The sequence below is a fragment of the Pundamilia nyererei genome, unplaced genomic scaffold (assembly GCF_000239375.1).
Source record: "Pundamilia nyererei isolate P.nyererei 1_Seehausen unplaced genomic scaffold, PunNye1.0 scaffold00063, whole genome shotgun sequence".
NCBI lineage: Eukaryota > Metazoa > Chordata > Actinopteri > Cichliformes > Cichlidae > Pundamilia > Pundamilia nyererei.
The window spans coordinates 35,357-50,052 of record NW_005187464.1 but is presented as its reverse complement, the minus strand read 5'-3'; the positions used below and the strand labels follow the sequence as shown (position 1 = coordinate 50,052).

General features: G+C 43.0%; 2 protein-coding genes across 2 annotated transcripts in view; one reads left to right on the top strand and one right to left on the bottom strand.

The window, feature by feature from the left end:
* The window catches only part of abl1 (c-abl oncogene 1, non-receptor tyrosine kinase), a 32,305-nt gene extending 25,952 nt beyond the window's left edge, over positions 1 to 6,353 (top strand). The window contains exons 5-12 of the mRNA XM_013911405.1: positions 1 to 247; positions 450 to 534; positions 799 to 976; positions 1,555 to 1,739; positions 1,893 to 2,045; positions 2,135 to 2,224; positions 2,388 to 2,513; positions 3,035 to 6,353. The exon at positions 1 to 247 is cut by the window's left edge and continues 2 nt beyond it. Of these exons, the coding sequence (XP_013766859.1) occupies positions 1 to 247; positions 450 to 534; positions 799 to 976; positions 1,555 to 1,739; positions 1,893 to 2,045; positions 2,135 to 2,224; positions 2,388 to 2,513; positions 3,035 to 4,671 (2,701 nt within the window). The 3' untranslated portion in view covers positions 4,672 to 6,353. The remainder of the gene's footprint in view (positions 248 to 449; positions 535 to 798; positions 977 to 1,554; positions 1,740 to 1,892; positions 2,046 to 2,134; positions 2,225 to 2,387; positions 2,514 to 3,034) is intronic.
* Positions 6,354 to 6,664: 311 nt separating this feature from the next.
* Positions 6,665 to 14,696, bottom strand: part of rab14l (RAB14, member RAS oncogene family, like) — an 18,426-nt gene continuing 10,394 nt past the window's right edge. The window contains exons 5-8 of the mRNA XM_005735170.1: positions 12,568 to 12,634; positions 9,552 to 9,639; positions 9,111 to 9,141; positions 6,665 to 9,010 (exon numbers count right to left, since the gene is read on the bottom strand). Of these exons, the coding sequence (XP_005735227.1) occupies positions 8,833 to 9,010; positions 9,111 to 9,141; positions 9,552 to 9,639; positions 12,568 to 12,634 (364 nt within the window). The 3' untranslated portion in view covers positions 6,665 to 8,832. The remainder of the gene's footprint in view (positions 9,011 to 9,110; positions 9,142 to 9,551; positions 9,640 to 12,567; positions 12,635 to 14,696) is intronic.

The window sequence follows — 14,696 nt, the reverse complement described above, 5'->3', positions numbered from 1 at the left end:
CAACACACTGGCCGAGCTGGTGCACCACCATTCCACCGTGGCCGACGGCCTCATCACGACACTGCACTACCCAGCGCCGAAGCGTAACAAGCCCACCATCTATGGAGTTTCTCCCAACTACGATAAGTGGGAGATGGAGCGCACTGACATTACTATGAAGCATAAACTAGGAGGGGGCCAGTATGGGGAAGTGTACGAAGGCGTTTGGAAGAAGTACAACCTCACCGTGGCAGTCAAGACGTTAAAGGTACGGAGACAGAGAAGATTAGCATCGACCTACTCATGTGGAAACATTTTGACAACTACTGGTGTTACATATTAACATTCCAAGCCATGGTTTTAATTTGGCTGAATAATGCTACCATCTGGTGTAGCACAGATGCAACTGCACCCAGCCATCCTTTCCTGTCCTCACTTTCTTTTTTTCTTTCTTTCCATAAACTGTGTAGGAGGATACGATGGAGGTGGAGGAGTTTCTGAAGGAGGCTGCGGTTATGAAAGAGATCAAACACCCTAACCTGGTGCAGCTGTTAGGTATGTGACTAAAAACAACAATCATTGCTTTAATGTGGGGGTTTTACATAAACACTGTTTAAATGTAACACATGTACGCAAAATCTTCTGCTAGAAATGATGTATTTTGTTTTTAGTGGCTCCATAGTGTAGATGAGTACACGTGTTTGCCTAACAAGCCAGGAGGAGAGATGGTTCACTTTGGGGTTGCATCTGGAATAAAAACTGCACCCAAGAAAAGCTGTGAGATGATGATTTGTGTTGCGGGACTCGTGTTTTTGGCAGGCGTGTGCACACGGGAGCCCCCGTTCTACATCATCACAGAGTTCATGACCCACGGTAACCTGCTGGACTACCTGAGGGAGTGCAACAGAGAGGAGGTCAATGCTGTGGTGCTGCTACACATGGCCACACAGATCTCCTCTGCCATGGAATACCTGGAGAAAAAAAACTTTATACACAGGTGGGTTTGAAGGCCTAAAAAGCAAACTTGCTAACCTGTCCTGGGTTTATAAGACAGATGTTTTTTTATTGTTTTTGTTTTTTTACCCATCTTCAGTTTTAAGCTGGAAGGGACAAAAAACACCTTTGACCTCATATCTCATTTTCTCTTATTTTTCTTTTTTTCCTCCCCTCTCCTTCCTGAGCAGTGCTCCTCTCACACTCTCATTGTATCACAGACAAGTCGATGTTGTAGCAAAGCTTGTTTGTTCTGGCACGTCCAGCCGTATCTTTTGGAAGCGATGATATGATTTATGACTTACATATTTGTGAAACTGGATTTTAATTTTTAAGCCTGACACGACTCAGCTTGCAATTGTAAATTTATTCTTTTTTTCTTTCTTTTTTTTACCCCACAACTCATCTGTAGAAATATGGCACCTGAGAGGATTCTCTAACAAAACACACCGCTGTTCTGTTGTTTCTTTTCTTTTGGGTTCATATCAGCTTAATAAATTCTCATTTCTCATTTTCAAAGTCAGCATTTCTATACAGCTTCCCATTCATCACTTCCTCTCATAACTGCTTTTTCTTCTGTAGGGACTTGGCAGCCCGTAACTGTCTCGTTGGGGAGAACCACCTGGTGAAGGTTGCAGATTTTGGCCTGAGCAGGCTGATGATTGGAGATACCTACACGGCTCATGCCGGGGCCAAGTTCCCGATCAAGTGGACAGCTCCAGAGAGTCTGGCTTACAACAAGTTCTCGATTAAGTCTGATGTCTGGGGTGAGCTCCTGTCTTTTACTCTGCTGTTAAACAATGTGAAACAAATTTAATTTCCCTCATTCTAATTTGCACATATTCCTCACGTGATCTCAATTCGTAGTCTTTGACTTTGTTCTTTTTTGATTTATTGTCTTGTTCAACTTGTTCCTGCAGCATTTGGTGTGCTGCTGTGGGAGATTGCCACATATGGCATGTCTCCTTACCCTGGCATCGACCTGTCCCAGGTCTATGAACTGTTAGAAAAAGACTATCGTATGGATCGACCAGAGGGCTGCCCCGAGAAGGTCTATGAGCTCATGATGGCCTGTGAGTACCACAACCCATCTTGTAAAAACATGATTAAAGGCACGCTTCTGTTTTGGAATAACTTTTTGTTTTCCCTTTCTTTTTGTCAGGTTGGAAGTGGAACCCTTCAGAACGTCCAACTTTTGCTGAAACCCACCAAGCCTTTGAGACCATGTTCCAGGAATCCAGCATCTCTGATGGTCAGTGTCCATTTCTTTTCTGTCTAAAACCTCTTCAGTTTGGGGCAAACTGTTCTGATACTCCTCAGGCTTGAGTGTGTTACATAGATATTCTGATGTAAACACACTCAAGCCTGTTGTTTGTTGCTAATATGTCCAAACCTTCTTGTATTTGTGATTTCAGAGGTGGAAAAGGAGTTGGGAAAGAAAGGAAAGAAGACATTAGGCTCCATCCAGCAGGCTCCGGAGCTGCCCACCAAGACCAGACCTCGCAAGAGCAACATAGACAGCCGAGATACAGAGAGCCCAGGTGACATGAACTTAAAGAGTATGCCTGGTGCCTTTATTGCTAGTTGTTAAATATACCTTCACACTTTATTTACATTACCCTGAAATAAGTAGTGCAGTATTTGATGCTCACATTCATAATCTTAATAATCGGTAAGAATTAAAGACCACAAAACGTTCTGTGGGTAAAATGAAACAATGTCTCACCACCAATTTCCCTTTGAAGTAAAGACGGTCTGAGCTTTTGACAACCTGCAAGATCAAGTTCTTACTGAATTGTTTGGCTGTAACCACATAATAAGGATTGTTCCCACCAAAGCATTTTTTCTCCAGCTGTGAGGACTTAATTATACATGATCTGCTGTCCTGCCCTTCTCTTTGCCCTGACATTGCTCTAAATATGTTTGGCAGACACACTGGTGGAGCTTGCTTTTACGCTTTCTTGAAAAAAAATTTTTTTTTAGAAAAAAGTACAAATAAAAATCTATAGTTGTTTGATTGCCTTTGCTGATAGTCCCCTGGTTCTTTTATGCTCTTCCACAGATCTGTTGGAAACGGAGGGGGCTGTGTCGTCACCCATGCTCCCCAGGAAAGAGCGCCCCCCCCTGGACAGCAACCTGAATGAGGACGATCGCTTGCTGCCCAAGGACAAGGACAAGACGCGTGGCTTTCTCAGCCTCATCAAGAAAAAGAAAAAGAGTGCGCCAACTCCTCCCACACGCAGCTCCTCTTTTAAAGGAGACTGCCTCTCTGACAGGAGGTGCGTTACTCAAGATCCTCGAGACAGTGACATCTTTAACAACGGGGCATCATTGGGCATTAATGACGCCATACATGGCCTCCACAGTACGAATAATAATGGAGCAGCAGGTATAACTAATGGGGCTCCTACCTACCCAGTACCTTTTTGCCCTAGAAAGAAGTTACCTCTTGTAGTGACTAGCCCAGGTGGAAAGGGAGCAACAACTCCACCTAGTGAGGAGGAACCCTTTTCTAACTCTAGGTTTTTCTGGTCCATGCCCACTGGCTCAGATGGCACAGAATGTAAGTCTGTCACACTGCCGCGAGATCTGAGCCATCGCCGCTTCGACACAGGCACCGTCGGGGGCAAGCCAGCTCTGCCACGAAAGCAGCAGAAAGGAGAGAATGCGCCACGGATGGGCACCCTGACTCCCCCACCACGCCTGAATACATCTCCAGATATTTCATCCACCTTCTTAGGCAGAGATAATGATCTCAGTCCTGGTTCCAGTCCCAAGGCTTTGACACCTAAGGTGGTGAAGAGACCCAGTGTGTCAGGGCCAGAAAGCTCCAAGACCAGCGCTCTGCATGCCGAGCTTCTGAAGCCCAATGTGTTCCCTCCTATGGGAGCAGCTGGAGAAGAATGCAGGGCTCGCAGAAACAAGCACACGGAGTTCTCCTCCAGTAGGGATCGAGTAAAAATACAGAAACCCAAGCCAGCCCCACCTCCACCACCCACTAATGCAAAAACGGGCAAGGTCTCCCGCAGCCCCACTCAAGAGCTCCCCTCCCCGACTGCTTTAGAAATCAAAGCTAAGTGCCTCCCTTCCATCTCAGATCCCCACCACACAGCCACTCCCAGTGACCAAGCCCGCTTACCCCTGAGTGAGGCCTCCAAGAAGCTGCCCTTGGGCTCCACCTCTAAACCTCAACCGTTAAAGACCTCCGCCTCTTCCACTTCAGTAACCAGCTCCCCCTCCAGCCAGAGCCTTGGAGGTTTGTCTTCTCCCCTCACCTCCCCCAACGATCCAAATTCACCTACTGCATTCACCCCTCTAGCGAAAACCCGATCCTCCCTCCGCAAGACTGCACCCCGCCAGGCCTCCGAGCGCACTCCAAACTCAGCCGTGACACGCGAAATGGTGCTGGAGGGCACCGAGCTGCTCCGCGCCGCCATTTCCCGCAACTCCGAGCAAACGGGTAGCCACAGCGCCGTGCTGGAGGCCGGCAAGAACCTGTCAAAGTACTGCGTGAGCTATGTTGACTCCATTCAGCAGATGAGGAACAAGTTTGCCTTTCGCGAGGCCATCAACAAGCTTGAGAGCAGCTTGCGAGAGCTTCAGATCTGCCCCAATGCCACGGGGGGCTCGAGTGCACAGCAGGACTTCAGCAAGCTGCTGTCCTCCGTCAAAGAGATCAGTGACATTGTTCAGAGGTAGCGCCTAGAATATGACACTATCAGACATAAAAATGATAACATTTTATGTTACACTACCCTTCCCCCCCCTCTCCATGCATGTGGGCCAACTGTTACCCAGGCCCAGCTCATGCTGGAGAGCAGCAGAGGTGGAGGTTCACACATACTCTAGTATGTTCTGAAACACTTAAGCATGTGGTTACTCCGGACTGAATCAAAGAAAGCTTTATGTAGATGCCATCAGACAGTCTGTAACATTGAAAAGCCTTAACTATGAATAAACACTGTCATTTGGCCTTCACATGAGGCGAGGGGCCAAATCTTTCATCAACGTAACCTTTCATGGTTGATTTTTCTTTTTGAAATGATCATGTCTTATGTTTTTGGTTTCTTCCCTTTATCACTGACTCGAGTATTAAAAGAAAAGACCTGTGATAATTGTTTCCATCACTGTTAGTGTTTCATTTTTTTTAAATCATTAATGCTGACAACAGTGAACAAAAACAAAAATGCTTAACCTCATCTTGTAGTTTGCCTTTGTAACACAAATGCCATTTTTAAATGTAAGCGTTAAGGAACTTTTCTCACAGTGTTTGTAAGACTCTGTGTTTTGTCCCACATGCCCCTACATTTTCTTGTTTTTTTTAATGCCATCAATGTCTGGTTGTGTGCTGAGTGATGGAATTGTGTCAGTGTTTTTGTATGAATGCTCTTCTGCAGTATTTGCAACCACGTGCCATAATGTTATAATGGGAGCGAGCAAATGAGGCAGGATGAGCCTCTAGCCTTCACAGTTCTGCTTTTCTGCACACTTGGGTAACAATTAGTGCCTTAAACACTTACCGGCAGAGCTGTTCTTACTCTTGACACTTTACAAGTGCAGAAACGTGGTTGAGAATGGCTGTTTTTAGGCGTGTTTCTTGGATTTCCATGTCTGCCATACCAAAAAAAAAAAAACCTTTGTTTCCAGTCTATACTGGGAGAGGGACCAGGGTTCTCAGTGGATCTGTTGATTTGCATTGTCCTTAGACTGGACTTCTTTTTACTAAACAAGTTTGATTCAACTTTCACTACATGTCATAAAAGCCATCAGTAGCAGACTGGCCCCGCAGCAGCACGCCGTCTGATCTGTTAGGAGGGGGTAACAGACTGAAACAGCGTTTCCGACTCTGACGGGCCTTCCTCGCATGTTCGAATGGTCTGAATGCTATTTTGAGGCCTTTTCACCCCAGAGGAAAAAAAATCCTGGGGGAAACACTGGACTAAAATGTTTATGGAGCTATCACTTGCTGTGCTACAAAATGATGTGAGGAGGTGACCAATACGGACTGAAAGAACTCGTCAGATTTCACTTTCACCACGTTCTTTCCTCACTTGCATCTCTCGCACAGTGTCAGTATTTGTGTTGTCGTGTCATCCCCGTGTGCCCCGTCTGACTGCGATGCCTGAGGACAAAAATCAACTGCTAGTTGCCTTGACTTCAACATGGTACTGTCAGTGTTGGCTTCTTTTAAAAAAAACAAAAAAAAAAAGGACGAAAAACTTCCTGTACCAACCATACCACTACTCGAATTTTGTGTCCAAGCCTGCTCGCCAATTTTGTACACAAACTTTCACTTGTAAATGTCGCCCCCCCTCCCTTTTCTCCCCTTGGTGCAATTTTCGTTGCAATAAAAACAAAGCAGTTGTGCTACTTGAAATACATTTTGTGTACGGCTTATTTGGTCATTTTGGCTGTGAAGTGAAAGAAATGATCTTTCAGAAACCATTTGACTTTTCTCTCCCACCTAAAATGGTTAGAGTATGATAACATCTAGGTAGAGCTTTTTCTTGTCACTGCAAAATTTCAGACAGTGTCTTGTGCTAACACGATACCTCCAGCACAAACTGGAACGGTGTGATGCTCTTTGCTTGTAGTAGACAGGATATTAAAAGTGCTCTTCTCATTTGCCGCCACAGTTTAAAAAAAAAAAAAAGGACACAGCAACAGGTTATGTATAATTTATTTTTTTCTGTCTAGAGTATTTTTTTCATTAAAATCAAAATGTCAACATTTTAAAATCATATACACGCAAGAGAACGCATTTAAATGTTAGCACAGCTCCTTAAAAATTTATACATATGTACGTTTCTTTTTGTACTTAGACAAAAGCAGGAAGTGGTCACTCAAACTGCAGAACAGGTGGGGGGGACACAGGGAAAAAAAATAAAATAAAAGGAAGACCCGGCCGGCCCACTTCCCACGATAACAAAGCAATCCCCCACTCCCCAAAAGAGTTAAGACAGCGATGAAGGGGTGGAAAAAGAAAACAGAATATAAACAGAGTGCCCCACTCTCCGCTCCGTTACAGATATAAGAATCAAGGCAGACATAAATAGTTTGCGCATCATCTCAATCCGCTTCCTCACCCCTCAACCAATCGGCAGGTTCAGTAGTGTGCAGACGGGGTGATGGGGGAGGGTGTCTAGTTATCTGTCCTTTACATACATTTATTAATAGAAACTATGTTACAGAATTTTTCCCCAAGCATGAATTACAGGCAACCCACTAGCACACCAACTGTACAGAAATTGGCAGAGCGACCAAATAAATTTCTAAATTCAAAGTACAGTAGCGAGGTCATCACCAGTAGTTAAGAAGCAATATATACAGCTGTCCAATCGGGGAAACACTATGGTACAAATATTCGTACTTGAAAAAGGAGACAGTTTTTTTTTTTCTTTTGTCATGTTTCGGGGGGCACACTGCTTGGTGTCGCTTTATAGGAGGCAGAAGAAATGGGCTCTTTAGTGCGGCTTTGCTGATTATACAGGAGGGACGAGTATATTTTTCCACTTAAACAGTCGGGACTTTGCTCCTAATACTTGGCCATTTAAGATACTGTGACCGTGTCGACTACCTCAAGTACTTCAGTTATTTGTTTCAGTAAAATGTGACAATGAATCTAAAAGAGCTGATTTATTGAATCGAATTGAATTCAGAGAGCAGTGTGAAGAGCAAGTGCAGCAAAACAAAGATTCCAGAGTAATAACATTAATAATAATAAGGCAACAAACAATGACAAAGAAAATGCTGGTAAAGACAATCTTGTTATACATGACGTGAGGGAGAGTTTGGGTGTGAAATGGGAGATAAAGAAGAAGAGCTGGTGCAAAATAAAAAAAATCTTTGTGTGACAAAAACAAAGTCACAGGGTGGCTGTTGTTGTTAAAGTGTCATTTTAGCTCAGTCTATACAAACACAGACAAGCTGGAAAACACCCAATATTCCATGTAATAACTCAGTGGAGAGGCCCGGGGAATAATCCACAAAGAATTTCTGGGTAATTCCTAGTTTTCTAGACCCCCCCCCCCTCGTTCTTTCTGAGAATATCAGCATTGCCACATCTGGCAAAGGACTGTGCCAAAGCAGAGAAAGCAGAATTTAAAAGACACAGGCAGGTTTGAATCGAGACCGCTGGAAAAAGCTCCCTCAACTACACATTCCTGGACGTGTGCTTAAGAGCGTCTACCCGTGTGGCTGCTTGATACATGACTTCATCACCATTGCGTTCTGCTCCCAAGCAAATAAGCACGAGTGAGATATCACATTTGCGTGTGCTGATAAAATACAGGAAATGTAACCCATGCAGGGGAGGCGGACTCTGGGAATATAATTTAGTTCCAACTGATTGGTGGTGGATGAAACTTAACGCAGTGTTTACATTTCGCATATAGCTATAAAATCCAACATAAAAAAAACAGTCTTGCTTTATCATTATCGTATGAACATTACATCTATCTAAAGTGTCAGTGACCTGTGTAATGTGTGGTGGATTCTATGATACTATGATGGAGGGAACTAGGCTGAATGGTGTGAGAGGTTTGTGGGGGGGTGGAAGAAGAAGAGTTATCGGATGACAATACACTGATCGAGACTAAAGAGGAGGAGGAAGAGGAGGAGGAGAAGGGGGAGATGTAGTCCACAAAGCCCAGCTCAGCCTGGCCCAAGTCGATATTCACCCCCCTCTGTTCCTTCCCTCCGCAGCCCTGCTCTCACGCAGCACCTGGTGCAGTGGGATGGGGTGTGAATGCACGGAGGTGGTGGATGGAATGGAGGGGATTGGCAGGACAGGAAAGGGGGTGGGGGGTGGGACAGACAGACAGTGGGAGAAATGGGGCAAAGGGGCTTTTTGCTTGGTCATTAGCAGCCGCAGCCTTCCCTCTGGGGCTGTGGTTCGTTTGTTATCCGGCCGCCCTGAGGGGCCGAGGGCTTGTGCTGAACCCCCGACTCGGCAGCATTCAGGTCCAGGCTGCCATCTTGGATATTCTGGTAGATCTTCTTAGCAGCTTCCAGGAAGGCGTCCTCAACGTTTTCACCTCTGAACAGACAGGGCATACACACAAATGTGAGCTACACAGAAGACGGCTGATCGGATCTTGTTCTGCAGGAACTGGAAAGCTGAAGTTGTGCAGACTTACGTTTTTGCGCTGGCTTCCAAGAACAACAAACCTGTTCAACATAAAACAGACACAATGACTGAGTCACTAAAACACAGCGCCAAGTGTGCATACCTCAAATACCAAGTCATCATTCACCCCCTCTTTTAATTAATATTGCTCCATTTCTCCTAGAATTTACTGTCCCACCAAAGTAAACAGAAAGATGTTAATCTTGGCTTTGCCCCCCCACCCCCCCTCCTTTTTTTTTTTTAAAATAGAGTTCAAATCAAAACCATCTTAGAGACAGATCACAGAAAACTCATTTTAGTGTCAATATTTGTGGACATTTTGTTAAGAATCCCGTGAATATTATCCTGTTGAAAGTTATTCTTAGACAGATGTAAATGGGCAGAATTGCCTCCCACTGAAACCCTTTTCCACCTTAACCTCCCAGCATGCACCGGTTGACGTCTCGCTCACCGTTCTCCTCGGCAAACTGCTTCGCTTCCTCATACGTAACATCCCTCTGGGCCTCCAAGTCGGCTTTATTTCCTATGAGAATGATCACCTAATGATAAACACAAGGGAAGAGAGTGTGAGACGATCCCCTGGACACTTTGTCTGGGAGAAATTTGCTGTCTAATCCTTTGAGAGATAATAAAGCCAAGGGCAATCCAGGAAGACTCCACTACGTTGCTGAGCTAATTTTAAGATATTGATTGAGAGAACGTGTGCTCAACAGGATCCTTAGCAACTGCGATGTAATTAGAGATTTACTGAACTTCTTTCTAAAAGAGTGACAAAATGACTAAACCAAAACTGCTGTACACCACCTTTTACATGCCAATTTCTTTTGCTTTTACTGCAGAATTGTTCAGCACTAGGGCTAATACCGGCAATATTAGGCAATGATAAGAAAATGAAATATCGCGATACAATATGGCTAAAATGCGCATGCGCAGTGCCTTTGTTTTCATACACACGTGGGAGGGAAAAGCGGATCGTTGAATGAAACAGCTGAACCACAATTGGTTTGTAAAAATGCTGCAACTTCAGTGGTTATGAACTAGTTTGGGTTTCGTCCGTCAGATACACACCAAAGCACAATTTTTGGTGGAGCATGCTAGCGGGCCGTCGTTATTACCGTGTTTTTCGGAAAACAAGGCACACTTAAAACCAATCCTTTGATTTTCTGAAAAATCAGCAGTGCCCCTTATAATTCGGTGCACCTTATGTATGAATTCTGGTTGTGCCAAACCAATTTTATGTGGTACACGGCGCTCAACAATCTGTCAAAAAAATGTTTTAATACGACTTTCGTAAGCTACGAAGCCGCACCGCTTGATGGATTGTCGGAGCATTAAGGCTATCGTAGGCAGGAGCCTCGCCGAGTGATACGTACGGTGCTTCAACATAATATTACCGTACTGTGTGTGTAGAACTTTAAGTGAAAATACATTGATGGCGGGTTTTTTGCACTAATAAAGTTGTGGAGTTGTAAAGTATTTTGTCTCGCGTCAATTATATCGTCTAAAACCAAGGCAGGCAGATGTTGGGAGTTGGGGCAGATCCTGTGACAACACCAACAGTGCCACCACTTTGTGCTAAAGTATTTAAAATTGGCAAACAGCAGTTCTATTTCACAGCTCAGCGTAGTTTTGGCTTTTGCTTTTGGAAGATGTACAGTCATCACTGCCCACAGTGCTATGTGCACTGAACACTCATTTGTGATTTGACGCTCTCCTCTCTGGTATGCATGCAAACAAAATCAGAAACCACGTGTCAGTGGAGTCAGATCTGCCCGTTTCACAACATTAACACAAGTTTAGAAGAATCCTCATCTTTACAGCTCAGATGAAACACATTTAACCTATTAGACTGATCAAAATTATTCTAATCTGTTATAAATATATTAAGGATAGCTGTATATACTGTTTAGGGACATGAAAACAAATTCTTTGATTTCTTTCCCTCAACCTGAGGCCTTTTCTGTGAAGCACATTCTGTTATCTCCAGTCTTTTTAGTGTTTAGAAGTGGGGTCACTTCCCAGGATACATCACCATGGTAACTTATGCTGAAGTTTATATTAGATAAGAGATCAAGTTGTACAGAAATCAGCGCCCGCTCACCAATCAGTCCTCTGAAAAAAACAACAACATTATAATTCCTAGAAGATCTGGTGGATCTTTGTAAGAAAGTGGGTTTTTGGGTTGTTTTTTTCTTAGGGACCGTCTAAAGATTTTGTCTCTTTGTGACAAGCATCAAAATAAATAAAAAAAAATAAAAAAAATGGATGGCTGCAAGCAATGTTACACATGCAAGAAACTCTTAATTTTTTTTTTTTAAACATGTATTAGTATAGCAATATCACCCCTAACCCTTCAACTTGTTGATTGCATATAAAATTAATTATGAATAATAATTATTATTGATTTATAGGATTTTATTTCTTCTTTACTTGCCATCTTCTTTCACACTGGCTCTAAAAGAGCCTAGTCACACTGAATTTAATTATAAATACTGTCAGATGTTCCGATGAGTTAAAGATGGGGGATTACTCAAACGTATGTAACTAAAAAATTTTGGGGGGCAATTTCCATGCTGGCTTTAAATAAGTTATGTAGCACACTGTCACTAACTGCAGTGCTGTATGGCACTTTAATACTCCTATTCATACTGTATTCTTTCACACACTGGCTGCAGAAGCTCTGCTCAGAACATTGAGCATCATGTGTTTAACTTCTTCAGATTTATCTAACATTACAGTTTGCTCTCTGTTAGTAAAATAATTCAGCTCTGATACCAGTAAACCTCTGTGTTTGTGACTGATCACATGCTGCCAACACTGCCTCTGTGTTTGTGTTCACAACTAAACTAGGTAAAAGTCTATGTTGACTTTAAGTTGATAACCACCTTTGTGTAAATGTTTAGCAGGATTAATAATATTGGTGTAGCTTGATGGATTCACTTCATAGTAAAAGTCCCAGATTTAACAACTTCAAAGTGTTCAGATTCTGTTAAAGTGGACTGTGCCAGAAAGAAACCAAAAACTTAATACTGTTCATATTAGCTTAGTAAAGTTTACTTGTACTCGTCATTAAAATGAGCAGTGGATAACACAGCTCCATACAAAGCCTGTGTATAGTTGTGACTGGATATACAGAAACATCCCTTTTTGCTTTCTGCCATCTAAAATGTGAACAGGAAGTGTCATGTTGCACAAACACACTTCCCTGATGGAACACAGACCTCTGAGAGTGAGAGCAGGAAGGTTTAGAGCTAATCATATTTACCAAGAAAAACCTATTTAAGAAATGGACAGGGCTGAGTGGCTCCAAAAAGACTAACAGGGGGATGACAAAGGGATAAACAGCATAGCGACAACTTAAAGCAATTAAAAGAAGAGAAATCAATGCAGAAAGAGAGTGCAGAGACGAGGCTGTGGAGACACGTGTGCAGCTTAAGACAATCATTAATTTCAGTGCGTGTACTCACAGTATTGGGGTTGGTGAGGTTTCTGGCATCAGTCAGCCAGCTGCTGAGATGGTTGTACGTGCTTCTCCTGTTTGACATCAGAGGGACAGAGGTTACTATGACGACAAGCAAAGACATAACATCCTGCCATCTCTGAGGATGGATTTGAAAAGAGGCAGCAGCTGCCATATAATACAGGCAACAATAACCATGGCGGAAATCATCTGGGAGTTATGGATACATCTGGAAGTGATACTGCTTTCTCCAGATCATAAGTATAAACTTTATTTATATCAACAGCTTCCTGTGCCTGATGATGCAGCTACCAACTCCAATGGCACATTATCCAAGTTACAGCCTCATTTCCATTTTCCAATAAATGAACCAGTCCTCAAAATTTTATTTTGAGCCATCAAGTTAACAAATTCAGACGCTCTGAAGTCTGCTCACAAGATTTCAGGCAGGTTACGAGACAGACAATTCTGCATTGGTTTCTTGACCTCCAGAGACCCGAGCTCTTGTTCCTGGTACATTTTTAATTTCTCCTAGATAGTGGTTAACACATTTGTCTTGCATGCAAAAGATTTGGGCACAAATGTAGCCCGGCGGTGACAAGCTACTCCATGTGGATAAATAGGTGGGTTGCATCAGAAAGGGCATCCGGCGTAAATTTAGATATCTGTGCCAAATCAAATATGTGAATCCATCCACTAGCTGTGAGCCTTTGGGAAATAAGTGAGCAGCTCAGGGTAACTCAGTCAAAGTAACTCTTTTTGGCTGTGATTAGTTGGACTGATAAGTATATAAACTAAACTTTGCCTTCAAAAGGGAAGTGATCACTTTGTTACAGAGTAATTACAAAGAAAAACATGTCTTCATATGGTAAATGGACTGGTTCTGATATAGCAGTTTTTGTCTGAGCACTCAGAGCACATTATACAACGCTCCTAATTCAACCATTTACACCTATTCATGTAATAATGAATGCATCCATCAAACCTGGATATTGCACACCAAAGGATATTTGCCTTGCAGCAGTGATCGAACCACCAACCTTCAGATTAGCAGATGACCTGCTCTCCCTCTTGAGCTAGAGCCACCCCATATAGGGACAATGAGTTTATTCAACAGCATAACACAGTGAACTGAACAGTGCTTAAAGTACTGAGCAGAAAAAAGGGGAAAGTGCAGGAAAGCTCAAATATAATGAGTCCCTATGAACACACAGGGTCTCTGGAGGTTAAAAGAAATAATTTGAATGTTACTTATCCAACACAACCTACTGTCTACACTGGTGTGGCCCATGTTAATAACAAATGTATACATAAAAACAGAAGAATGCAAATGAAAGCCACATCTTTTCATTAAAGGATATGGTTATAGTTAGGTGTATAGTCACAGCAACCATAGATGACAAAGAAAACACTGCGTTGGCACTCATTTAGCCCTAGAGGCCATACTGGAGGTGGTTGCAGTTTGGACAGACATTCCACATGTTCAGCTGTGTTTGCTTGGCATACCACTGATACCATCTAACAGTTTGGGTAAGAAGGTCAGTCGCATGCAGTAACACAAACTATTCGTATTTGTTCAGGAGTAGGTGTGCTGGGCTGAACGGTGTGGTTATCAAATGTTCATGCTTTCCTTTAACTTCCTCTTTCTGCACAATGCACTATATGGCTATTGTGTACACTAGGGCTGCACGATTTTGCATAAAATGAGAATCACGATTTTTTTGCTTAGAATTGAGATCACGATTCCCTCACGATTTTCTTTTCCAGTATAAATATTTATTGCGCTTATTAACTGCACATCAACTTCGTAACAGTTGAGACTGAACATAAAAACAATAAACATAAAAACAACAAATGTCTCACATTTTGTGGTTGCCACAAAATGTACTGCTTGAAATTCCGTCTCCACCGTTGCTCGACGCTGCGTGTATAGAGCAGGTAGTGCAACAATAGAAAAAGAGTTGCGGGATGGCACTGCGTAGCGTTTGTCTAGGGTGTTGATCATTTTCCTAAATCCCTCGTTTTGCACAGTGTTGATGGGAGCCATATCTTTGGTCAGGTGATAAGTGATAGCCTCCGTAATTTCTTTGTGCCTGCGGGAGTTCGACGTGTATAGGGAAGCGCTGTATAAGGATC